Source organism: Musca domestica, unplaced genomic scaffold (assembly GCF_030504385.1).
Source record: "Musca domestica strain aabys unplaced genomic scaffold, Musca_domestica.polishedcontigs.V.1.1 314, whole genome shotgun sequence".
NCBI lineage: Eukaryota > Metazoa > Arthropoda > Insecta > Diptera > Muscidae > Musca > Musca domestica.
Window position 1 is genome coordinate 385304 of NW_026712310.1, and position 26154 is coordinate 411457.

A 26154-nucleotide genomic window follows, 5' to 3' on the forward strand; every position below is an offset into this window, starting at 1 on the left:
ATTCGAAAACGAAACTAATAGAATAGAACTGCAATATTTTAAATAGCGAACGTGTCTGTTATTAAAAATATCAAAAATAACGGTTCGTAAGAAAAACAAAAAATGGCAAAGAAAGAGAGTACTTTTAAATGTCAAATATATTTGACAAAAACACTGAAAGGGTTAACATTTATGCTATTTTATCTAGTGTTACTAACGAAAAAAAATGAAAGTATATTGCCGCCGCCTTGGTTTGGTTGGTAACTCGGCACAGCACGAAAAACAATTTAGCCCAGACAGTATGGCGACGACGACCATGTGGATGATGACGACAAATACTGCATACTGTGTCAGTGTTGCCAGTATTAAGGATTTTTCCCCAAAAAGGGGATGCCTTCTCTATACCTTGCACCACATATTTTGTAACATGGAGAAGGAATCGAGATAGGCCCATAGTTACTTTTTAGGATCTTCATAGAATAGTTTTCTGAGTCGATTTATGCATATCAGTCTGTCTGTCCGCCCATGTATTTTTGTAAACAAAATGCAGGACGCATTTATTATTCAATTGAGAATTTTCCAAACAATATTTGTTTCGCCCAAGGATGAACGCTATTCAAATTGGTGAGAATTGGCTCAAATATAGATATAGGTCGCATATATATCTTCAACCGATCTCGGGTTAATTGTGCACTAAATGGCCAACTTCAAACAACCTGAATTTTGGCATATTCAACCGGATTCGGTCTAGAAGCTAGTACATCAAAAATCGGTTCAGATATAGCTATAGCTCCCATTTATATGTTTCATCCGATTTGGGGTTTTAAGTCCCTCACATTCCAATATGTACTCCACAAGAATGATATTGATATCTTATAGAGCTCGGAAATACGTTTGTCAAATTGGATAAAGCTCCCATATATATCCTTAATTTCAGGTTTATAGGGTGAGATGAAAAAACTGCAACCAACTGCTGTCAATTCAAGCCACTCGTCCGACAGCTGTTAAAATTATTCCACTGACAACTCATTATATAGTTTACAAGCGTACAAAGGGATTTTGGTGAGAATTTTCCAGAAAAAAAGCTTTTCGTGATGGAATTCAAGCGTGATAGTGTTAGTTTGCCTGGAAAAGCACAAGTGGCTATCGTTTGAGCACTCCAGCATTTAAATATGAATAAATTTTTGTGTCTCGTACCATCGCTCGTTACCATGATACTGGTAGTGTAGCCCGACGCCAAGGAAGTGGGCGGAAGAAAACAGCAGCATCAGCAGAAATGGTTCGAAAAGTAAAGAAGCGACTTGATCGAAACCCGCGTCGCAGTGGCCGAAAAATGGCTCGTGAGCTGAACATATCCCAATATTCCATTCGGCAAATATTGAAAAATGAGCTCGGGGTAAAGCCATTGAAATTTCAAAAAATGCAAGAACTTGATGAGAAAACATTCGTTGTCCAGCAGTTTATAAACAAACACAATAATCGGGTTTACTTGCCAAAGAGGTTAGCTGAAAATGTACACCTTCGGTTGCCCACCAGAGCCCAAGCTATGGATATGCTGATGCTGGGGGCCGCCATAACAGCCGATGGTCGCTCTCCGCTCGTATTAATCGACCGTGGTATCAGAATAAATGCAGATTATTATCACGAAAATATTCTGGAGGGTGTATTAAAGCCTTGAGCACGCAAACATTTTGGCCGCAGACCTTGGACATTCCAACAGCACTGAGACCATCGCACTCAGCACGCGCCACCCAAGAATGGTTACAAAATGAGGTTCCTCGCTTCATTTCTAGCGCCACCAAAATCTGCGGATACCAATCCGTTGGACACTCGTGTCGGAAAGCAAGGTTCGCACTTAAAATTACCAAAGTGTCGATCACCTCAAGCAAGCGCTTCGACGGGAAAGAGGCCAAAATACCGCATAGCAACATTCGGGCAGCGTGTGACGACTTCCGTTTGAAGCCCATAATTCGTGCCAAAGATGACCAATTCGAACAAATCTAAACTTATTCTAAAGTTTTATGGTATTTCCGATTTTTTTAAATTTTTTAATGTAAAGCCTATGGCGTTGCACTTCGTTGCAGTTTTTTTTATCTCACCCTGTATATTAGTTACCTCTGTTATACCATATAGTCGGCCCCGCCCGACTTTTGACTTTTCCTCACCGTTTTTTCTTTTTTTTTGTGTTATATGCTTGGGGATATATCTTTTTTTGAAGAAAATCAATTGAATTTGACTAGATTGGGCGATAACATTTTGTAAATTTGGGGACGAGAGACAGAAAAATACTGGCAACACTGTATGGCGTGGTTGTATCAGCGAATAGAAAAAAAACAAGAGCGACAACAAAATAAAATGATTGAACGGAGATTGTAATCAGCGGTGCTCAAGAAAAAATATCTCTTTTCAGTCAAATTTCTCTTTGCTTATTTAAATCAAAAACAAAACAGTGTTAAGTCATTATTTATACAAATATTTTTTATCCATTTACTTTATAAATTATTTTGGCAAACATTCGTGTTTAAAAACAATTAAATAGAACCGTAAAATATAAAGAAAAACAGAATTTTAATTTTCTCTTAAAATATCTCTTTTTTCTGTTCATGTTCTAGAACAGCGGTGCTCAAAACCGTGTTCTAGAACAGGGGTGCTCAAGAAGAAATATCTGTTTTCAGTCAAATTTCTCTTTGCTTATTTAAAACAAGAACAAAACAGTATTAAGTCATTATTTATAGAAATATTTTTTATCCATTTGCTTTATAAACTATTTTGGCAAACATTCGTGTTTAAAAACAATTAAATAGAACAGTAAAATATAAAGAAAAACAGAATTTTAATTTTCTCTTAAATTATCTCTTTTTTTCTGTTCATGTTCTAGAACACGGTTTTGAGCAGGGCTGTTGTAATGCTACCCGTGTTTGTTTGTTGGTGTTCGTTCGCTACTTTGTGGCGCTCTCAAAAATCTGAGTTTTATTATTTGTTTTGTCATTAAATCAAGCAATGTCTGTCTATGACAGCAACAATACAACGCCTTAAGTATCACAAAAATACAACCAAACACATCACGAACAACTTGAGAGGACATTTAAAAATAGCGCACTGATCATGTTGTTGTACGACTTTTAAGCTTAAAGGTTGTGACGACCACCAGTGCTCGGAATTTGTGCAGTTTGGAGAGTGTTGCAGCATCATCATGCAACAGAATAGGCGCGCTTCAGAGACAGTGATTTAAGGTATTAAACAAAATCGACCAGTTGCTACTCTCGACATGGTCATTGGTATTACCAGCACATGTACATATAAAGGGCGATGTTTTAATGATTATCTTTTTGGCATCACTAGGTTGGTTACACAGATCACGCACGTTTTGTTTCACAGTCAAACAATCTGAGCTTTGTTGCCCAAAATCCATGAGCTTGACTTGCATGACACACAGACAGACACGTGTATGGGCGTTCAGAAAACTGAATCTAATGGAGGGGGCAAGTTCCCCCCTCTTCCACAAATTTAGGATTAAGTTTCCAATTAGCAAAGCAAAGCAATTAGCATTAGCAAAGAGTGAGATAAAAAAACTGCAACAAAGTCAAACGCCATAATTTTTAATTTTTTTTAAAAAAATTAAATTGAATTAAAACCAAAAATGTCGGAAATAGCATCAAATTTTAGAATAAGTTTAGATTTATTCGAATTGGTAAACTTTGGCACGAATTATGGCCTTCAAACAGTCACAGTTGAAAAATTTGAATGAACCATTATTCAAACTTCTAAGAATTTTTGAAAAACGCATATCATAATAATCTCCGATTGACGTCGTATAAAAAACATATAAAAATCTACATATATTTGAAAAAAAAAAACAAAAAAAAGCTGTAAGTTCGGCCGGTCCTAACATTGAATACCCTCCACCATTGGAACGAATTTGTCAATTCTCAAAAATCCGTTAAAAAATTCTGTTAAAGTCTTAAAAATACCGATTGTAGCTGTTATATTAGGGTCTATACGACGATGTGGACCTGCATAGGTAACATGTCATGAGCCATTACAATATTCAAATGCGAAACTTGAAAAAAAATCGGTTATAATGTAGCTAAAATCATCAAAATACCGAATATCGAGAGGGACCTTCATATGAGGACTATACGAAGACGTGGACCTGCACAGACAATTGTCTTTCTTAGGCTGTAGTACCCATTACGAACTTCAAATACCAAATTTTAAACAATTCCGGGGAATAATGTCGCTAAAAACAACAAAGTACCGGATATCGGGAGATACCGTTATATGGGGGCTATACGAAGACGTGGACCTGCACAAACAATCTTCTGTCTTAGGCTGCAGTATCCATTTCGAACTTCAAATACCAAATGTGAAACAATTCCGATGAATAATGTCGCTAAAATCATCAAAAACCGAATATCGGGAGGTACCGTTATATGGGGGCTATACCAAAACGTGGATCTACATGGCCCGTTTTCAGTACCAAAAGTCCTGAAGACATAACATACATTTGAGTAAAAATTTATCAATCACTTCAATTCGGTCGGAAGCTACAATGATTTCCACAGACGGGCGGACATTGCTAAATCGACATGGAATTTTATGCTGATCAAACATATATATATATGTATATATGTATATATATATATATATATATATATATATATATATATATATATATATATATATATATATATATATATATATATATATATATGTTTGATCAGCATAAAATTCTATGTCGATTTAGCAATGTCCGACATAGAATTTTATGCTGATCAAACATATATATATATATGTATTAAAAATTAAATCGGATGCTAGCTGTTTGCTATTAACCACTGTTATTTCACTTTTTTTCCTATTGACATAAATATTTTATTTATAGAATATGACATTTGTATAATCCTTTTTTATAAAAGAGAAATTCACAATCTATTTGCCCGCTACTATTTTTTGTTGCTGTTTTACAAGCAATACTCTCCGTATACAACATTAATAACGAAATTATATAATTTCCATTTCAGACGTCACATTTGCGTGCAACAACGCACCATAACAATGCCCGTCAAGACAACAGAGGTCTACAGCCGACCAATTTGGAAACATGTGAGTACGCCATGTCAACCGCAAACACATGCAAATCAAATGTGTACACGCGTCCAGTTGGTGCATGAACAGGCCTATCGCGATGTCATACGTCACAAATCAGCTCAACAGGTCATTTACGATTGCTGTACTGGTTGGATGCGTGAATCACCGCATGCGGATGGCTGTATGAAACGTAAGTAAAAAAAAAAGGTAACAGACATGAGACAACTGACGTAGCTTGGACCGTCACAACAGGCAAGACTAAACTCAGCCAACATAACTTAAAATGCATGTCTCGTCGACTAGGATATTTGCAAAGTTTAAATTAAAATTCAATCCCAAGCATCCTAAACACTATACAAATTGTTTCGCCAAATTTTGAAGCTCTACATCAAATAATGTGGGCTGTATCGTGATTTCAACAGACAGACAGACTTCTTTTAATCGACTTTAATGCTGATTATGAATGTAAATACTTTATGGGGTCAACGACAAATATTTAGGGATGTTACAAACGAAATGACAAAGTTAATATACCCCCCTTTTTCAAGGTGGAGGGTATGAAAAAGTAGCTAAGTTCGGTAAGGCCGAAATTTGAATGCTCTTCACCATTTGGAAAGGAATTTCAATAACGGTATTTTCAGAAGTTGTTGAAATTCCAAAGTTCGGCCTTGCCGAGCCTATACGAAGACGTGGACCCGAATAAGTAATTTTTTGTCATAGGCTGTAGTACCCATTAAGATTTTCAAATACGAAATTTGAAACAATTCCGGCGAACAATGTCGCTAAAATCGTCAGAATACCGAGAAAAGGAAGATACCGTTATATGGGCGCTATACGAAGACGTAGGACTGCTTACGATTTTTTTTTTCATAGACCCATTACTACTTTCGAATACGAAACTTAAAACAATTCAGGTGAATAATGTGGGGCTATACAAAGACATTGGCCTGCACAGACAATTTTCTGTCTTAGGCTGTAGTACTCATTACAAACTTCGAATACGAAATTTGAAACAATTCCGTTGAATATTGTCGCTAAAATCTTTAAAATACCGAATATCGGGAGTTACCGTAATATGAGGGATATACGAAGACGTGGACCTGTACAGACAATTTTCTGTCTTAGACTGTAGTATCCTTTAAGATCTTCAAATACGAAATTTGAAACAATTCGGGTGAATAATGTCGCTAAAATCATAATAATACGAATATCGGAATGTGCCGTTATATGGGGGCTACAAGACGCAGACCTGCACAGACAATTTTCTGTCATAGGTTGTAGTATCCATTACGAACTTCAAATACCAAACTTGAAACAATTCCCGTGAATAATATCGCTTAACTCACCAAAATACCGAAAATAGAGAGGTACCATTATAAGGAGGCTATACCAAACGTGGACCTACATTGCCCATTTTCAATACCAAAATCCTGCTGACATAATATACATTTGAATAAAATTTTATCAACCTACTTCAATTCGTTCGAAAGTTAGAGTGATTTCCATGGAATTTTATAATCGACACCTTTGTGGGGTCTAAAATGTATATTTCGAGGTGTTACAAACGGTGGAGGGTATAAAAATGCAAATCTAGTAGATTCTTGCGGCTTCAAATGTCTCATCAACAGTAGACAAAAGCGGTGACTCATAACCCCAGCTTTCCTACAGGGTAGCTTTTGGCTAGCTGCTTGCGTAGCCCTGAATTTGACGGTCACTGAACCAAACAGCCAACTGTTACAATCCAATGCAAAAGAAAAAGTTAATGTCGGCAACTACGAGGAAATAGTATGACGGAGTTCTATGGAAATTATTATATTTAATAATGTTCACAATAAATTCTACAAATGGAGTTTCCAGTTTCCACTTAGGCTATTTAGTTATTTTAAAATATACGTCACATATACTTACGTAATTAGTTTTCAATATTTAATTGTCAAACTCTTTTAGCCGTCTGTACTGCTCACTGTCAAAATGGAGGCACATGTACGGGTCATGATTCTTGCAGTTGTCCGGCTGGTTTTACAGGACGTTATTGTGAAATTGACATCGATGAATGTAAAGAGGAGAAACCCTGCGATCAGGCGTGTATCAACACAGTGGGCTCATATTATTGCCAATGTCGGGATGGCTTCACCTTGCTGGCCGATCAGCAGAGTTGTAAGAAAAATGGTGAGCATTGTCAACACTTTGTATCTACCCACAAATTTATTTGAATAATGGTTTTTTGGACTACCCTAGATGTACACAAGGATGATGCATTTGAAGCCAGAGACTTGGAGAATGAAATTGAGCCACAGGAAGATATAACAGCCAGATTGCAGAAAATCGAAAAACAATTGGCCAATGAAAAAGTGCAATCGAATGAATTGCAAAAAACCTTACAGTCCACATATTCAATGGTCGATTCTCTCAAGAATCGTTTAATCAATTTGGTGAGACAAAAATGCAAAACCCGATTGATTTCATAAAACATTTCTAATATATATGTATATTTCGACAAACAATTTTAGGAAAAACAACAAATGGACTTTCATCGTTTACAAACGAATCTCTACAACACTGAATCGCGCACAATGAAATTGGAGGGAATGGTGAATCTTTTAATGAAATGTCGAAATAATGTCGGACCCAATGCCCAATGTCCCTAAATGTATACTGCTACTGTAACCGTATCCCATATCAAATTGGAAATCGTAGTTTTTATTTAAAAATTTCCACACACACACACCTAAAACAGAACTGCATTTTATTTATTAGGATTTTGAATTAAGCTTAACTCTAGATTTTATGCTTCTTTTTGAAGAAATCTCAACATCCATTATTGACTACTCCCTTTCAATTGTATTGCCATCTATTTTTTTCTTTAATTTTTAATTTCAAATTAGCTTTTAGAAATGCTCAATATTTGTGTATTGTATTTAGGACATTGCCTTCTTCTGTGGGTTGAATTTATTTGTCATTCTTTTATTATAGCATTCCCATTAACCCTAACCTAAAAAAAAAAACACTCTCACACAAATGCATGAAATGTAACAAGTCTTGAAAAATTTACGATGTATTTGTTTTGAATTGAAATTTTGCGTTTTTTTGTATGCATGCTGTTAGAGTTTAAGAGAAGTAGAAGAGATATAGGAAATTTGAAACGAATTTCAATTGTAAAAAAAACAATATCGGCCTCTTTTTTATTATTCCATGTTCGTGGCGTCATCGTTGTCGTCGAAGAAAAGCTTTTATATGCCTAATTTTAAGGATATGATATATTTGTAACGTATTTAAATGTAAATATTTAAATAAAGTTAATATTAATTGTTTAGATTAAATAAAGTATTGGTGTATGTGTTTTCATTTAATGAACGGCAAGCCGAGATGGCCTTTATCTGCGGAGTCATGTCTGTTCTGAGACGTGGTATTTCAGAGGCTCATGAGAAAAGAGCGCAGAGTGGATAAGATGTTTTTTTTTACATTTTGGTCCTTCAAAAGCAGGTCGTATGAATCACAATGAAAAAACTTCAATAGAGATCGTGGCCTACATAGGGTCGGCCAGTAAGCCCATCTGACAAACAAGTTTACCGTCAAAAGAAATATTGTGATTTGAAATTCAAAGAGAATCAAATCGCAGTAGTGCAAAAACTACTATGTTTATTGTCAAATCGTTGGCAAAAGTAGTCTACTTGGCCGACCTTATGTAGTCCTGGATATATATCGAAAAACAAAATGTCAAAATATTTAAAGATTTTGGAATATAAATCGATATAAATTGAATGAATATGAATGTGTTTCCTTTTTAAAGACAAAAAAATGTTCAGAAAATATTCAAATTCGAATGTTTCAAAATGTTGATTTCAACGTATGCATCGAAACAATCTTCAGTTTTTGTAGCGAAATAAACCTTTAGAGATATATAGAACATGATTTTGAAAATAAATTTTGACCTTTCATTCAGTTTTTGCGGTTTTCAATTATTTATTCAAAATAAATGCAACAAGTTGTTTGTATTTTTATTGTTTTGATACTAATTCTGACATTACAAGCCAAACAGGTAGACCTCTATACTTGCAATTTTTTCGAAGTTAACCTACCTTCCATGGTACAATGAATTCAAGGTAGGGCAGAACTACCATATGATTTAAATTTTTTTATTTTTCCGGCTTAATATGTCAACTTCATTTGCTTATGTGTGTGTCTTCTTTTCAATAATAAAAAATTGTTCAGAAAATATTCAAATTCGGGTGTTTTCAAAATGCTTATTGCAACGAATGCATCGACAAAATCTACAGTTTTTGTCGCGAAATAAACCGTTATTTCGATTTGGCCGTATAAAATTATATATACCCCCTTAAGCCATATAACTAAGGGCATAAAAATATTGAAAATATTTTATTTGATTATTTTTTATACATCAGCGTTTGCTTCTTAAGTCTTTTGTTTTTGTCTTTTTATGGAGAAAATCATATGACTTGGGGTATAAAATATGTTTGGTGTAAATCTACTGCTTAATGCTAGGAACACAATTGGAGCGAACGACGAATTTTTTCGCGGCGTATGTTCGCCGTCAAAAATAAAACACATACGTGTATATGGAAGTGCACACAATCACGGCACCGGCGAAAATTTCGTCGGTCGCCGCGAACTCAATTAGCTTTATTTCTATTTCATACGCCGGCGACCGGCGAACAAAACAGTACAAGGTGGCCATACTTGTACGAATTTTATGTGTTTTAGTAAATAAAGTTACTTTTTACTTTAAAATTTGTTATGGTCACTCTACTATCTGTTACTCGTATAAAAAAACCTAATTAATTTGTTTATTTATTTGTGTACTTGCGCCTGAGTGAAGATGGATATCAGTGAATTTATAATAGAGAAGATGGACATAAGTGAAATTATAATAGAGAACGTAAAGAATTATGTGTTCTTGTATAATTCATTGTAGTCAACAAATGAGCAAAAAGTAAACAACTTCATCAGCTGTTTTATAATTTCGTCGGTATTGTGTTCCATACGACGAATTTTCGCGGCTCATTTTGTCGCCGCGTAGGGCGAAATTCGTCGTTCGCTCCAATTGTGTTCCTAGCATAATTCGTATGGTACGAAAATGACGCTGTACGATACGTCAGTATATAACCACAGAGGAAACACTCATCAGCTGATTGTTGTCCATCCACCCAGATGTCTAAACCACAGCCAACTTCACTTTATTATGTTATTGAGATGTGAAATGAAAAAAAGCAACGAAAAAACAAAGAATACCACACAAAAACAAAGAAAACAAATACCAAAATATAAAGAAAAAATTCAAGACGAAAATATTCGATAAGAATTAATGTGCAATTACACGGAAAATAAACGAAAAATTAGAGCAAATAAACAAAAAAGAAGAAAAACAACAATTGCTTTGGAGGAGATAATAAAAAGGCAGGAGGAGACAAACAAAAGGCGAATTGAACAATAACAAGTGGAAAAAAATATTTAAAAGTGAAATCGATCAAATCATTATTGTATGACTGTGTCGTCGCAGTAATTGCTTAATGTGAACAGCGGATACTTTAACATCAAAGCTTTTTACAGACTTGACTTGTCCATAAAGATTTAAAAAAATCAACTATTAGCCATTTCAAATCAAAAACAAAAATTGAGGAGTACTAAATACCTGTCTATGACCATGACACCAGCCATTGACAAAATTCCCTTAAAGCAGGCGGAAATCGCTGTGCGAAGATTTAATGACATGGCCATTCCTCACCATTTGGGCCTGCTGAAAAACCATCACAGCAACATTGAGAAGAGCCTGGCCTTGGGCGATTGGAACAAAATCAAAAAAGAAGAAATCAATGCCATGCGGGTAATAAAACAAATTAAAAATCTCCTACTCGAAATGGATGCGCTGAGAGAAAAGGTGAGGGATGATGATTTGGAACGTTTCGATGCCATGATGGAGGAGGGGAAACAAAAGGCATTCGATGGCATGAAAGAATATTTGGGTAAGACAATGTCCGCTTATTGTTATTTTTTTTTTTTTTTTTCAATAATTAACAATAAATTTATTGTTGAATGATCTCGTCGATAAGGGCAAGTCAGTCACACTTTTGTATAGAAGTGTGTATTTGTCTTGTGGTTGCCATGAAAGAATATATTTTACGCGACGTGATTATGGCACAACTCATTTATTCAAATCCGTTAGCAACAGTCAAAAAGGTATTCGGTATAGTTTACAAATGGACAATATTGTTCAACTTCTTCGGCTACCTTCCACTCCAAAGTTCAAAATTTCCAAAAAAAAATAATTTAGCTCATAAAAAGTGATACCCCCCATCGAATATTGTCCCAAATTTGCAAGTCCTAGTATTTTTACAATTCAAGGTTAGTTGTGCTATTGGACAATATTGGACCGCCTTTTTGATATTTCCTCCACAAAGGATCAATATTTTGTACAACCAATGCTCCTATAAAATGCGAATAAATCATGCCTTTTTTTTCAAACTTCACACATTCCAATATTTATACCAACACAAAATGCAATATATCCTATCTTCGTGTGAAGATGGAAGACGTGGACCTGCACAGACAATTTTCTGTCCCAGGCTGTAGTATGCATTAAGAACTTCAAATACCAAATTTGGAATAATTCCAGTGTATAATGTCGCTAAAATTATTAATATGCCGAATATCGGGATGTGCCGTTATATGGGGGCTATACCAAACTGTGGACCTGCACAAACAATTTTCTGTCATAGACTTTTAAAACATTTCCGGTGAATAATGTCGTGGTGTCTAAAATGTATATTTGGAGGTGTTACAAACGGAATGATAAACTTAATATACCCTCCATACTATGGTGGAGGGTATAAAAATCTTATAGTTATTTAGCTCAGTCTTTTTAAGAAAGGGCAAAGAACTGGTTTGTGCTCTCGAAATTTTTGGCCACAAAAAGTTATTTGAAACCAGAAATTTCGTTTTCGTAATATTTCTACCCTGGAACCCAAGTTATCCCTAAAAGAGCTAGTTGCCAACACGAAAGGAACCGAATTCTATATTATCTTGGCAATTTCGCTAATTTCTTCATTGCTATCTGTTGTAAAAATTAAAATAAAACATTTCCATTTTTTCTTTTCCAGAATTACAACTGAAATCTCCTACAAACACATTACGCTCCCAAGGTCCCTACGAAGAAGACGATGTGGAACAACATTTAAATGACACCGTTGAAATAGGCCAAACCCATGCGTATCATCAAACACTACCAGAAATACGCACTAATTTCTCACAAGAGGAACACATTTTAGCACAACGACAATCCTGTTTTGAGGAATTGCAGAATTTACAAGAAGAAATACGAGATTTAAATGGCATGTTTCATAATATGGGCGAACTAGTTCACCAGCAAGCCGAAAGTGTGCAAGCAATAGCAGATAATGCCGAAGAAGCTCTAGAAAATGTCCAGGCCGGAGAGAGTGCATTACGCAAAGCATTGTCCTACAAGAAGGCAATGTACCCTGTAATGGGAGCCCTGTTGGGTACTTGTGTTGGTGGCCCAATTGGTTTGGTGGCTGGCCTTAAGGCTGGCGGTTTGGCTGCTGTGGGATGTGGTATTTAGGTTTTACAGGCGGCAGTGTTTTGAAAAGTAATCCCGCCATACTGCAGGGTAACATTGAAGAAGAACAGCAGGCAACATTGGAGAATTCCGAACAAACACAGGAAGAAATTGAAATGACCAAAAAGGAAGACTGACAAATGGAGAATTATCATCATCAACCAATGACAGTGTGGTCGGCAGCAACGCGTCAGCTAATGAATTTTCAGGGAACGACTGCAAATCGTTTGGACCCAGTGGCTCAGGCCACCACCGGTGTATTGTGCAGTGTTAAATCTTATTGTAGCCTACAGTAGATCAAATAACCATGCCGTGTTTGCAATTTCTACTATGGAACTAATGTTTTTTTACAATTAATTTTTGATATTAGCCTCCTAAGTCATATTTATTATATTACAAAAAAAAAAAAAAGAAGCGAGTTACATACATATAAAGCAAACGAATATTCCAATGTTCGCTTATTTTAAATCTACAAAGGTAGGGAATTGAAATACAATACCTTTCCAGAAGAGGAGTAGTTAAAATCCAATCAACCCTGTAGTAGACATTTGTTGTTATTGCAGTTGCAATTGAATAAATAGATTTGTCATACATCAATACATTAAACCAAGACAAAGACACATTTGTCTTTTATAAAGTTACCTAGCAATGTTCATATTTACAGATTATGTTTATAATAGTGCGAGTGAGCAATTTGCAAACTAAGCTTACATGATAAAACATTTTTTGTATAAGCTTTTTAAGTTGTTTCCACTTTTGTGTATATTTTATCCCCCCGCTGTGTATATTGTCAATCAATTCCATGTTGTAAAGTTTTAATAAATATTTGTTAGAATGTGTGTATCCACAATATTGCTCCCTTTTAATAGCAATTAAATAATAAAACGCTTTTTGCTTTATTTTTTTTAGAAAGAAAAACAAGTTATTTTTCTTTGATTTGTTGTTGTTGCTTTTTTCTACAATCCTATTTACAATTGAGAACGAATGGTCAGTAGAAATATGGGTCAACACAATATCAATGAATGGCGTAATTGCATTAAATGATAGTGATATTTATATTAACCCTCGCACTTTTATTTGTCCTAGCTTAAATGTTACACATGTTTGCCTATGACGCTGGTTTATTGACTGGTTCAAATAATTAATCGCAAAATGGATTTGTACGAAAAAAACAAATTTGAAACCAGATATGTTTTTCCAATAACGGTCTGTTTTTATACCCTCAGTCATATGGCTAGAGAGCATATATATCATTTGATACGGTCAAAACGTGCCTAGTCGAAATAATAACCCTAGATCTCTTTGGACCATAGATGCCCAATGTAATAGTATTTGTGAGAGCGACGAAATAACACTGGAAGAAAATATTTTTCTATTCGTTTCATTTAGTCGACAACGAGATAGCGACGAAAGCACATGTGTGACGGGTGTCGTCATTTTTTTTTCTGAGAAATGTAAAATTAATGAATGTACTTATTTTAGTAATACTCTTGATAAATGCATTTGTTTTAGTAATACTCTTGATGAATATATAAACTTATCAAGTTAGATTTTTAATTCTCCTCTACCATATCTTCATCATTATCTCTATATTGATTTACCCATTCCATCAACTTTTTTATAAAAAGTTTCTTATACATTTTAAATTGTTTTTCTTTTTCTTCCCCCTGCAAACAATTCATGTCTTTATGAACAGTTTCAAAATGTTTTTTTAAAGTATATTTCTTATATTTTTTTAAATGTCTTATAACATATAACACATTGCATATCATCAAAAGCATTTTGTAGAATAAAATACTTTTCAAATGACATCATTGACATATCGCAATAATTTTCAGCAGTCTCGATTACGATTAAATGTAAATATTACACAGAACTTCTGCCTGTGTAGCTTGTCTCTCCCACTCATATTTCTGCTTTCCTATTGGTTGATTGGCGGTCAAACAAAAGAGCGTAAGAATACGTGTGAGTTGAAATTGCTGAAATCAGTAACTACTGGGCATCTATGCTTTGGACCAATTCCTTTTCAGAACATTTGGATTCGATCTAGTGATGTCCATCAGTGTGTCTGACTGGTGCGCACGATAACTCTCGAAGAGAGTATCCGATTTGGTCTAAACTTGGAACATCGTAGATCGAGTTCGGAGATGGGCAATATGGGTCTACACCTTCTGGCACCTCCCCCACAAAAAGGTCGAAATTTTCAAAAAAAAAAAAAATATTTTTTTTTTTTGCACAGAAAGGGAAAGTATCCAATTTTGCTCCAACTTTGCAAATCAATCAAATACTTGCCTCAGTGCTAGGTCAGGTGGGAAAATGGACAATATCGGTCCACTCGATTAAGTACCAAAATTTTGAATAATTACAAGTCTTATAGAATGAGATGTAAGAGTCAGATTGTCTTTAAATTTTACACATCCTAATATTTATATTAACCAAAGGTCTGGTGTTAAGATGGAATATAACGGTCCGCTCCTTCTGGTACACCCCCGAATCGAATTTTCGAAAAAATATATTTTCTGCACAGAAAGAGAAACGATAATCCGATTTTGCTCCAACTTTGCAAATCCTAATATTTGCGTCAGTGCTAAGTCTGGTGCGGAAATGGACTATGTCGGTCTACTCTATCAAATACTTCCCCCGTAAAGGGTTAAAATTTTTGAAAAATTACAACTCTTATAAAATGTGATGTAAGAGTCCGATCATCTTCAAAATTCACACATCCCAATACATTTATAAACACAAGATCTGTTGTTGCGAAATTAACATCCGATTCGATTCAGACTTGGAACATCTCAATATTTCCATCAACACAAGATCTGTTATAAAGATGGTATACCCCGAAACAGTTCTTTTGCTACTGCCCCACATAGGGTTCAAGATTTTGAGAAACAAAACGCTGAATGATAATACAAGATATGTTGTGAAGATGAAGGGTCACAATTTGCAATACTTTTATCTGTCATAACTTGCGAAACAAGTCAGCTATTCTTTACAACTTGCTATATCTAAATATTTCTCTCAACTACAAACTCAAATCAAAGTTAGTTCGAGTTGGAAATTGATATCGATCCAATCCTTCTGATACCTCCCCCATAAAAGTTAAAAATAATCACAGAAAGTAATTTACCTTAGAGAACAAGAAAATGTCATCCGATTTGGTTCAAGCTTTGTAAGCTGTAATATATTTATTAGTGCAAGGTCAAGTGCAATAATGGTCCATATCGATCTCCCCTACAAACTTGATGCTTGACTCAACCGTAGATCTCATGTGAATATGCGATTTTTCCACCCAATTCTCCCCCGCAAGTGGTCAAATTGTTGAATAACTATAAGTCTCATAAAATTCAAAACAATTTTCGGACTTTTTACAATGGAAGAGAACTGAAAAAACATAGGAACTTACCGGCCCATGCCTTCTGGTAATACTCCACAATTTACAATTTTGAATAATTATAACTCTCACAACATGGTTTGTTTTAAAGAGGCGCGAATTCGGCAACTGCTTCACTTGGAGACCTTTCATTGTGTTCATCCTAGAAGAAATAATAATTTTAAGGATAGGAGAGATATAGAAGCGAGAGGTAGAAGAAAAGATTTTTAGAGAAAAGTGTAGTTAGTAGAGTGGTCTGTCCAGCCAGGAAATGCCCTACGCAAATTTGTAAATGATGGTGGGGATCTATGTCTGAGAAGAACGTTGGAGTTTCAATCCTCCGCCTGCCAAATGGTCTATATCTCTTGTTGGATAACAAGGGGCATCTGTAAAGCAGATGTTCATTAGTCTCTATCTCTTCTTCATCGTCACATAGTTTACAGTAGTCCGGGAAATTGTTGTCTCATCTGATACTGCAGTGACCAATTAGTATGCCCTCTACGATTCTTAGATCTGATTATCTGAGTGATAGAAGAGAACTTGTTGTTCTCCTTAAGGTTACCAGAGAGATGGTCTTAGATACCCTGCAACGGGTTTCCATGTGGCTTCTTCTACTTCTTCCTGCTTTTTCGATGAGAGATTTTTTTGAAGGAGCTGACATAGTAGCTTATTGTTGGTGTCAAAAATCCAAAGCTGCAGGGAGATAACTCCTCCCTGGGGCGTCAGTCAGCTAACTCTCATAACATGCTAAAGAAATCAAAGATTTTCTTTAAACTTTGTGTACGGGGTGAGATGAAAAAACTGCATCCCACTTCAGACTGCTGTCATTTCTAAGCCACTCGTCCGACAGCTGTTAAAAGTATTCCAGTGACAGCTCATTATATTGTTTACAAGCGTGCAAGAGCATTTTGGTGAGAATTTTCCATGAGCTCGGGGTAAAGCCATTGAAATTTCAAACTCAAATCTCAAACTCAAACGACCTAAGTAGTTGCTTCGCTTGGTCGAAAGTGGTGAACTGAATATGGTTTTCTCCGCTCCGATGAGAAAGCATTCGTTGTCCAGTAGTTTGCAAACTTGCCAAAGAGGTCAGCTGCAAATTTGCACCTTCGGTTGGCCACCAGAACTCAAGCGCCGGCCATGGTGATGGTGTAGGCCGCCATAACAGCCGATGTTCGCTCTCCGCTCGTATTAATCGACCGTGACATCAGAATACATGGCGAATATTATCGCGAAAATATTCTGGAGGGTGTATCAAAGCCTTGAGCACGCAAACATTTTTGCCGCAGACCTTGGATATTCCAACAGGACTCAGCACGTGCCACCCAAGAATGGTTACAAAATGAAGTTCCTCGCTTCATTTTCAGCGCACAATGGCCGCCAAATCTCCGGATACCAATCCGTTGGGCTATTGTGTCTGGAGTATTTTGGAAAGCAAGTTTTGCAGTAAAAAATACCAAAGTGTCGATCACCTCAAGCAAGCGCTTCGCCGGGAATGGGCCAAAATGCCACAGAGCAACATTCGGGCAGCGTGTGAAGGCACAGAGCAACATTCGGCAGCGTGTGACTGTGGTTTCATTGGCCGTTTGAAGGCCATAATTCGTGCCAAAGGTGACCAATTCGAACCAATCTAAACTTATCTTAAATTCGATGATATTTCCGACATTTTTTGCTTTCATTCAATAAATTAAAAAAAAAAAAAAAAATTATGGCGTTTAACTTTGTTGCAGTTTTTTTTTTTGTCTCACCCTGTATCTCAATATTTCTATCAACCATATATCTGACGTAAATATAAAATGTGTCGGTACACTCCTTCATTGTCAGATTTTCGTATTTTATTAATGGTTAGTGCAACATGGTGATATGATATCTTTAGTGGATCTGAACCCCAAAAGAGTTTTGGGTCCCCAGGATAAACATGTTTTGGGTCTCCAATATATTGCTTTCGAACTTTGTAGAATTAAAATAATAACATATTTACAATAATAATAGTATTTAATTACATCTAGAATCATTGAAACAAAATATGGGTCATATCGGTCCACCTTTTGTTAAATCCTGTAAGAGAAGCCCTCCATGCAAAAAATGTCGAAGGTCTTGGTACACATTTCCTGATTGATTTCTAACTCTTATTCATAGATGATATTATAGCCCACTGCAGCGAGTAACTGGCTCATAGCTACGCGATACAAAATTACATTACATTTGCATCGATTTCTGGGCCATATCTTGTCAAAGTCGACTCTTCCTTAGTTCTAAAAATACTAGCATATTAATGTCTCAATATTTATTTACTCAAGATAAGTGATATCTTATTTTATAAAAAGGATGGAAATACAAATCTTTATATTTGTATTTTTTCTTTTTCATAAATTATATTAGCTTAGCCTAACAAGGTGATTTCAGCTTGTAAAATCATTTTCCTTATGAAAATTAACGTTTAGAAAATCCATAAACATTAACGGTGTTGAATAGAAGAAATAAACTTACAATCTAAATTCATTATTCACAGCTTAATGGTAAAACGATGAATGGCGTCGTGAAAAAAAAAACCCAGAGAAAATTAGAGTGGGACATTTGTTACAGTCCATGTTTGCTTGAATCGCTTCATACGGGAATGATTAATCTTGCGTATACGTTTGGCTGTTTTCTTGGGTTTATACCACGGTGGATAGGAACCATGTTGATCTTTCAGAGTCTTTGTATTGTAGACATGAACCTTGCCAGTTTTCTCATTGACAACGGTGACATTTTCACCTTTTTCACGTTGCTCCTGTAGTTCATGGGTCAGTTCTTCCTCTTCTTTTGTCAAAGAGGTCAGCTGCAAATTTGCACCTTCGGTTGGCCACCAGAACTCAAGCGCCGGCCATGGTGATGGTGTAGGCCGCCATAACAGCCGATGTTCGCTCTCCGCTCGTATTAATCGACCGTGACATCAGAATACATGGCGAATATTATCGCGAAAATATTCTGGAGGGTGTATCAAAGCCTTGAGCACGCAAACATTTTTGCCGCAGACCTTGGATATTCCAACAGGACTCAGCACGTGCCACCCAAGAATGGTTACAAAATGAAGTTCCTCGCTTCATTTTCAGCGCACAATGGCCGCCAAATCTCCGGATACCAATCCGTTGGGCTATTGTGTCTGGAGTATTTTGGAAAGCAAGTTTTGCAGTAAAAAATACCAAAGTGTCGATCACCTCAAGCAAGCGCTTCGCCGGGAATGGGCCAAAATGCCACAGAGCAACATTCGGGCAGCGTGTGACTGTGGTTTCATTGGCCGTTTGAAGGCCATAATTCGTGCCAAAGGTGACCAATTCGAACCAATCTAAACTTATCTTAAATTCGATGATATTTCCGACATTTTTTGCTTTCATTCAATAAATTAAAAAAAAAAAAAAAAATTATGGCGTTTAACTTTGTTGCAGTTTTTTTTTTTGTCTCACCCTGTATCTCAATATTTCTATCAACCATATATCTGACGTAAATATAAAATGTGTCGGTACACTCCTTCATTGTCAGATTTTCGTATTTTATTAATGGTTAGTGCAACATGGTGATATGATATCTTTAGTGGATCTGAACCCCAAAAGAGTTTTGGGTCCCCAGGATAAACATGTTTTGGGTCTCCAATATATTGCTTTCGAACTTTGTAGAATTTAAAATAATAACATATTTACAATAATAATAGTATTTAATTACATCTAGAATCATTGAAACAAAATATGGGTCATATCGGTCCACCTTTTGTTAAATCCTGTAAGAGAAGCCCTCCATGCAAAAAATGTCGAAGGTCTTGGTACACATTTCCTGATTGATTTCTAACTCTTATTCATAGATGATATTATAGCCCACTGCAGCGAGTAACTGGCTCATAGCTACGCGATACAAAATTACATTACATTTGCATCGATTTCTGGGCCATATCTTGTCAAAGTCGACTCTTCCTTAGTTCTAAAAATACTAGCATATTAATGTCTCAATATTTATTTACTCAAGATAAGTGATATCTTATTTTATAAAAGGATGGAAATACAAATCTTTATATTTGTATTTTTTCTTTTTCATAAATTATATTAGCTTAGCCTAACAAGGTGATTTCAGCTTGTAAAATCATTTTCCTTATGAAAATTAACGTTTAGAAAATCCATAAACATTTAACGGTGTTGAATAGAAGAAATAAACTTACAATCTAAATTCATTATTCACAGCTTAATGGTAAAACGATGAATGGCGTCGTGAAAAAAAAACCCCAGAGAAAATTAGAGTGGGACATTTGTTACAGTCCATGTTTGCTTGAATCGCTTCATACGGGAATGATTAATCTTGCGTATACGTTTGGCTGTTTTCTTGGGTTTATACCACGGTGGATAGGAACCATGTTGATCTTTCAGAGTCTTTGTATTGTAGACATGAACCTTGCCAGTTTTCTCATTGACAACGGTGACATTTTCACCTTTTTCACGTTGCTCCTGTAGTTCATGGGTCAGTTCTTCCTCTTCTTTTGTTTTCTTTTCCTACGATATGGGGAAAATGTAATTCTTTAATATAATTGTAAATTCTATTTATTACAGGCATAAATTACCATTTTCAATTCTTTGGCAGTTTTGACCGTGGCCACCTCTGCGATTTCTTTCATATCTTCGTCCGTGTCCATTATGCCAAGAGTTTTCTTTAGCCGGGCCAATTCCTTGACTTCATATCGAGCCTTTTTGGCTTTGCTATTTTCCTCGCGTCGCTTACGGGATTTATTTGTACGACCCATGTTGATTCGTTTTTATTAATTATCTAAATTATTATATTTTTTCGGAAATATCCAACTTTTCCCAATAAACACGTGTTGTGTTGTTTGGCGTTTGAATAAAAACAACAGATGTTATTTGACAGTTGTTGCTGCCACACTTTAACAGTGTTGCCATGTAAAGTGGACGTTGCCGGATTAGCTTACAATACACAGAGAAAAAATAAATGAATTCTTTTTAATGGGTAGACTTATGGCACAACAAGAAATGTAGTTTAAAATCGAAGGGAATTGAAAAATGCGAATGGAATATATATTGTTGGAATATTATATCACAAAATGAACAATATTATTCTCTAGCAAAATTCTAAAATATACTTTTATACCCTCAGCCATATGGCTACAGAGGGTATATATCATTTGATACGGCCAAAACGTGCCTCATTGAAATAACGGTTTTAGACCCTAGGCCCCTTTAAACCAAATCCGTTTTAGGACATTTCTAGTCGATCTAGCGATGTTCGTCCGTCCGTCTGTCTGGCTGGTGCACACGATTACTCTCGAAGGGAGTATCCAATTTGATCAAAATTTGGTACATCGTAATATTATTGTCAAACTTAGATCGAGTGCGGAGTTGGGCAATATCGGTCCTCTCCTTACACACACAAAATGTCAAATTTTTCAAAAAAAAAAAAGAATTTTTGCACACAAAGAGAAAGGATAATCCGATTTTCTCCAACTTTGTAAATCCTAATATTTGCATCAGTGCTCGGTCAGGTGCGAAAATGGACAATATCGGCCCACTTCATCCAGTACCTCCCACACAAAGGGTCAAAATTTTGAATAATTATAACTCTCATAAAATGTGATGCAAATGTCCGTCTTTAAATTACACACATCACAATATTTTTATTAACGCAAGGTCTGGTGTGAAGATGGAATATATCCATTCAGACTTGGTACATCTCAATATTTCCATCAACACAAGATATGTTATAAAGATGGTAAAGATCGGACCATTCCTTCTGGTACCTACCCCACACAATGTCAAAGGTTTGAATAACAAAAACGATCAAAAAGTCCCAAATAAGCATCCGGTTCTCTTCATATTGCACACATACCATTATTTCTACTAACACAGGGTCTGCTGTGAAGATGGAATATATCGACTCCACTCCTTCTGGTACTTCCCCCACAAAGGGGAAAAATGTTGAGTATCCATGAAGCTTAGAAAACGCGAAATTAACATCCGATTCCATTCAGAGTTGGTACATCTCAATATTTCCATTAACACAAGATCTGCTATAAAGATGTAAGAGATCGGACCATTTCTTCTGGTATATACCCCACAAAGGGCTCAAGATTTTTGAACAAACAAAACGCTCAAAGAGAGCGAAATAAGTATCCAACTTTCTTCTAATTTCACACATATTTTTGCTGACGTAAGATCTGTTGGGAAGATGATATATATCTACCAACCTCTTAGGTACCTCACCGACAGAGGGTCACAATTTCCAATACTTATATCTGTCACAACTTGCGAAACAAATCGTCGATTCTTTACTATTTGCTATATATTTCTCTTAACCAGAAATCTGATACGAATATGTAATTTATCAGAATTTATGATTTCCCATAAAATTGGATATAATTGTCCGATTTCCTTCAAATTTGGCACATAACAATATTTTTATCTGTTTTATATGAAGTATGAAAACGGAATACTTCAGTCTGCTTTATCTGTTACCTCGCGCATATTTCCAAAGTATAGGAAGTAGTCGATATAGTCCAAATCTACGAGTTGGTCAATATTGGCCAACTGATTCGGAACCTACCTCATAAAGAGTGAACAGTTTGAATAATCATAACTCAAGGCTGGGGATATACGTCTGTCGGGAAAACCTACTGATACTATTTTACTTGTTCCATGGCAAAACAAATTTGCTAAATCGGATATGGCAACCCTTACTCGACCATATCATTCATTTTTCAAATAAAATTTATTTTACAAAAATAATAAATAATAGATTATTTTTGACGTCCCATATTTTACGAAGACGAATTTAGAGTTGAGTAGTTCTCGAATAATATTTTATTATAAGCCAATCTTTAAGGATCATAAGTGAAATTACGTCCATGGACTACACGATTTGTGCAAATTTGAAAACATTTCGTCTAATAGAGCCTTAAGCATTCATAACCATAACCATATAAAACAGCTGTTCAAACCAATCTTACGGTGGTGAATTGAATAATGTATAATGGAGACATACCATAACGCCATGGCCACGGACATAGACATCAATTGAACTTTAGTTTTCTGCCGTAACCATAACAAAACAAACGATTGTTTATTTATTTGTAATTATGCTATTGTGTTCTGATATTGTTAAGTTTTGATTAAATATTTTCGCCTGCACTTCAGTTTACACTTCTTTGAATGATTATCTAGATAATGGATGACAAAAAGCTAATTGAGTCTGTTCGAAACTGCCCTTGCCTGTATGATAAAACCCACAAAGACTTCAAGGATAGGGAGAAAAAACGACGAGCTTGGATTGAAGTTGCCAATAATTTGGACGTTGATGGTAAATATAACTTTATTTTGGTTTTATAATATTAACTAAATGCCTGTATTGTAAATAGAAACTATAGCTATGAAACGCTGGGGAAATTTGAGGGAGCGATTCAGCAAGGAGATACGAAATCCGCAAAACACCTCTGGAAGTGGAAAGCAGTGGGCCCTATTAGAAAGTCTGCAATTTCTACGAAGTCATATTATCTCCCGACCGTTAGTAAAAAAAAAAAAAACTAGTATTAAGATTCATAATTTGTCAAGAAAGTATATATTTTTTTACAGCATGCGACAAAGTGCCCCAATATTGAAAACCGACATTAAACCAGATATTCTTAACGAATCGTCGTCATCATCTTGTGTTTTACCTGTGCAATCTGTTCAACTTGACTCCGAAGAATCAACTTCAACGTTTCTAATGCAATCAAATTCAATTTCGCCCATTAAGTCTTGGCCATCAACGTCACGGATAAAAAAGCGAAAGTCCTCTCTACAGCTTGGCGAAATGGACACCACTATAGGGGAGACAGTAAAAACATTTCAGGAAATATCTACACGAAAGGCACACCGAGAAGAATTTAGTTTGGAGATATGCGGTTTTGGTACAATGATATGCTCGGCAATTTCAAAAATGAAAAAATCCACCCAAGCTGCTGTGATTCGTCGTTGCACGGATATTGTTATGCAGGCGCAGATTGACGAAGACCAACGGGAATGAAAAAAAAAAAAAATATTTAATTATAATGCATTGTAATTATATTCATAGAAATTATCTCTGATGCTGAAATCAAAGTACAAATAATATAGTCATAAAATGAACCACTACTACATTATATATGTAATAACCTATTAAATTTAAGAATTAAATACAGTGGAATATGAATTTTGAAATAGAATAATTTTTGATGTAAAGTAGTTTCCTAACAGAATGTTTTTTTTTTTTTGGCATTTTTTGGTTGGCGTTCCACTCTTGTCCTTAGAACTTGTCATTAAAATCCCAAGGGTATTTTCTTTAATAACTTTTTTTTTAAGGGAAAATACAATCTTCCATGAAATAATGTGGGAAGAGTTGTAATGTGAACGAAAGAGGACTAGAGATATGGTAGTGACAGGCGATATTCCAAAAAATCTTCTCCAAATCTCATTACAGGAAAAATGCCACCACCACTTTCACTTCCATTAGCTCCCACCCGCATAGCTATAAAGAATGGTATAGAATGGTGCCTATGCAGTTTAGGATTTTACACATTTGGCTGTATCTGGGTGATGTCTTCATATTGCTAATCGGGTGGATCACTCAGATAGTCTCACATTGCTCCTACATATATAAATAAAAGCTGTTTATGGTTATGGCACCGCTGATCGATGAAATGAAATCTGATTGCGGTTATGTTTATGGGTATGGCGATGTTGTATCTTGCGTCTAATTGTTTTGGATATTAAAACAGGGACGGGCAGAGAGTCGCACATTTATGTTTTCCCATTTTTATACCCTCCAAAATAGTATGGAGGGTATGGTAAGTTTGTCATTCCGTTTGTAACACTTCGAAATATACATTTTAGACCCCACAAAGTATATATTCCTGAGCAGCATTAAATTCTATGTCGATTTAGCTATGTCCGTCCATCTGTCCGTCTGTGGAAAACATTCTAGCTTCCGAACAAAATGAAGTAGGTTAATAAAATTTCACTCAAATGTATATTATGTCTGCAGGACTTTTAGTATTGAAAATGTAGGTCCACGTTTTGGTATAGCCCCCATATAACGGCACCTCCCTATATTCCGTATTTTGATGATTTTAGCGACATTATTCACCGGAATTGTTTAGAATTTGGTATTTGAAGTTCGTAATGGATATTACAGCCTATTACAGAAAATTGTCTGTGCAGGTCCACGTCTTTGTATAGCCCCCACATAACATTACCTCCCGACATTCGGTATTTTGATGATTCTAGCGACATTATTCACCGGAATTGTTTCAAATTTGGTATTTGAAGTTCGTGATGGATATTAAAACCTATGATAGAAAATTGTTTGTGTAGGTCCACGTCTTTGTATAGTCGCCATATAACGTTACCTCCCGACATTCGGTATTTTGATGGTTTTAGCGACATTATTCACCGGAATTGTTTCAAATTTGGTATTTGAAGTTCGTAATAGATACTACAGCCTAAAACAGAAAAGTGTCTGTGCAGGTCCACGTCTTCGTATAGCCCCCATATAACGGTACCTCCCGATATTCGGTATTTTGATGACTTTAGCGACATTATTCACCGGAATTGTTTTAAATTTAGTATTTGAAGTTCGTAATGGATATTACAGCCTATGATAGAAAATTGTCTGTGCAGGTCCACGTCTTTGTATAGCCCCCACATAACATTACCTCCCGACATTCGGTATTTTAATGATTCTAGCGACATTATTCACCGGAATTGTTTCCAATTATGTATTTGAAGTTCGTAGTAGATACTGCAGCCTTAGACAGAAAAGTGTCTGTGCAGGTCCAACTCTTCGTATAGTCCCCATGGTAACTACATTCGGTAATTTAATTTTTTTAAGTTTCGCATTTGAATATTTTAATGGCTTATGACAAATGTTGCCTATGCAGGTCCACGTCGTCGTATATACCCCAATACAACGGCTACATTCGGTATTTTTATGATTTTAACAGAATTTTTAACGGATTTTATTAATTTTTTTTGAAAATTGAACGATTATATTAAAATTAAACGATTAATTAATACTCTAAAATCGCAAAGTAAGCAACACCGAAGAGGAGAATGAGGAAATGTAACGGCTAATATAA

General features: G+C 35.6%; 3 protein-coding genes and 1 pseudogene across 5 annotated transcripts; 3 read left to right on the forward strand and 1 right to left on the reverse strand.

The window, feature by feature from the left end:
* The first annotated feature begins 280 nt into the window (after nucleotides 1-280).
* Nucleotides 281-8394, forward strand: LOC131803655 (epidermal growth factor-like protein 8). The gene is made up of 5 exons (XM_059125092.1): nucleotides 281-341; nucleotides 4865-5260; nucleotides 7018-7239; nucleotides 7309-7502; nucleotides 7581-8394. The coding sequence occupies exons 1-5, from the start codon at nucleotides 281-283 to the stop codon at nucleotides 7716-7718; spliced, it is 1011 nt and encodes a 336-aa protein (XP_058981075.1). The 3' UTR covers nucleotides 7719-8394.
* Nucleotides 8395-10259: 1865 nt separating this feature from the next.
* On the forward strand, nucleotides 10260-13075 carry LOC131800554 (syntaxin-17-like; annotated as a pseudogene).
* Nucleotides 13076-20002: 6927 nt separating this feature from the next.
* On the reverse strand, nucleotides 20003-20902 carry LOC131800553 (protein LLP homolog). Its single transcript, XM_059125099.1, has 2 exons — nucleotides 20617-20902; nucleotides 20003-20548 (listed from the first exon to the last, which is right to left on the reverse strand). The coding sequence occupies exons 1-2, from the start codon at nucleotides 20794-20796 to the stop codon at nucleotides 20294-20296; spliced, it is 435 nt and encodes a 144-aa protein (XP_058981082.1). The 5' UTR covers nucleotides 20797-20902; the 3' UTR covers nucleotides 20003-20293.
* Nucleotides 20903-22979: 2077 nt separating this feature from the next.
* Nucleotides 22980-24240, forward strand: LOC101896003 (transcription factor Adf-1). Of its 3 annotated transcripts, XM_059125098.1 has the most exons (4): nucleotides 22986-23133; nucleotides 23225-23360; nucleotides 23419-23563; nucleotides 23633-24239. In XM_059125098.1, the coding sequence occupies exons 2-4, from the start codon at nucleotides 23228-23230 to the stop codon at nucleotides 24063-24065; spliced, it is 711 nt and encodes a 236-aa protein (XP_058981081.1). In that variant the 5' UTR covers nucleotides 22986-23133; nucleotides 23225-23227; the 3' UTR covers nucleotides 24066-24239. The 3 variants fall into 3 exon arrangements, 2 of the variants coding, with proteins under 2 accessions (XP_058981080.1, XP_058981081.1); XM_059125097.1 differs by having other exon boundaries at nucleotides 22980-23360; XR_009342707.1 differs by having other exon boundaries at nucleotides 22996-23360; nucleotides 23616-24240.
* The last annotated feature ends 1914 nt before the right edge of the window (nucleotides 24241-26154 follow it).

Excerpts from the sequence above, each read along its gene's own strand:
- LOC101896003 (XM_059125097.1), top strand. The coding sequence starts at position 23,228 with ATGGATGACAAAAAGCTAATTGAGTCTGTTCGAAACTGCCCTTGCCTG. Across the intron at positions 23,361-23,418 it reads CAATAATTTGGACGTTGATG|AAACTATAGCTATGAAACGC; the intron begins GTAAATATAACT and ends TATTGTAAATAG. Across the intron at positions 23,564-23,632 it reads AGTCATATTATCTCCCGACC|CATGCGACAAAGTGCCCCAA; the intron begins GTTAGTAAAAAA and ends ATTTTTTTACAG.
- LOC131803655 (XM_059125092.1), top strand. The coding sequence starts at position 281 with ATGGCGACGACGACCATGTGGATGATGACGACAAATACTGCATACTGT. Across the intron at positions 7,240-7,308 it reads GCAGAGTTGTAAGAAAAATG|ATGTACACAAGGATGATGCA; the intron begins GTGAGCATTGTC and ends GGACTACCCTAG. Across the intron at positions 7,503-7,580 it reads AGAATCGTTTAATCAATTTG|GAAAAACAACAAATGGACTT; the intron begins GTGAGACAAAAA and ends AAACAATTTTAG.
- LOC131800553 (XM_059125099.1), bottom strand. The coding sequence starts at position 20,796 with ATGGGTCGTACAAATAAATCCCGTAAGCGACGCGAGGAAAATAGCAAA. Across the intron at positions 20,549-20,616 it reads CTGCCAAAGAATTGAAAATG|GAAAAGAAAACAAAAGAAGA; the intron begins GTAATTTATGCC and ends CCCATATCGTAG.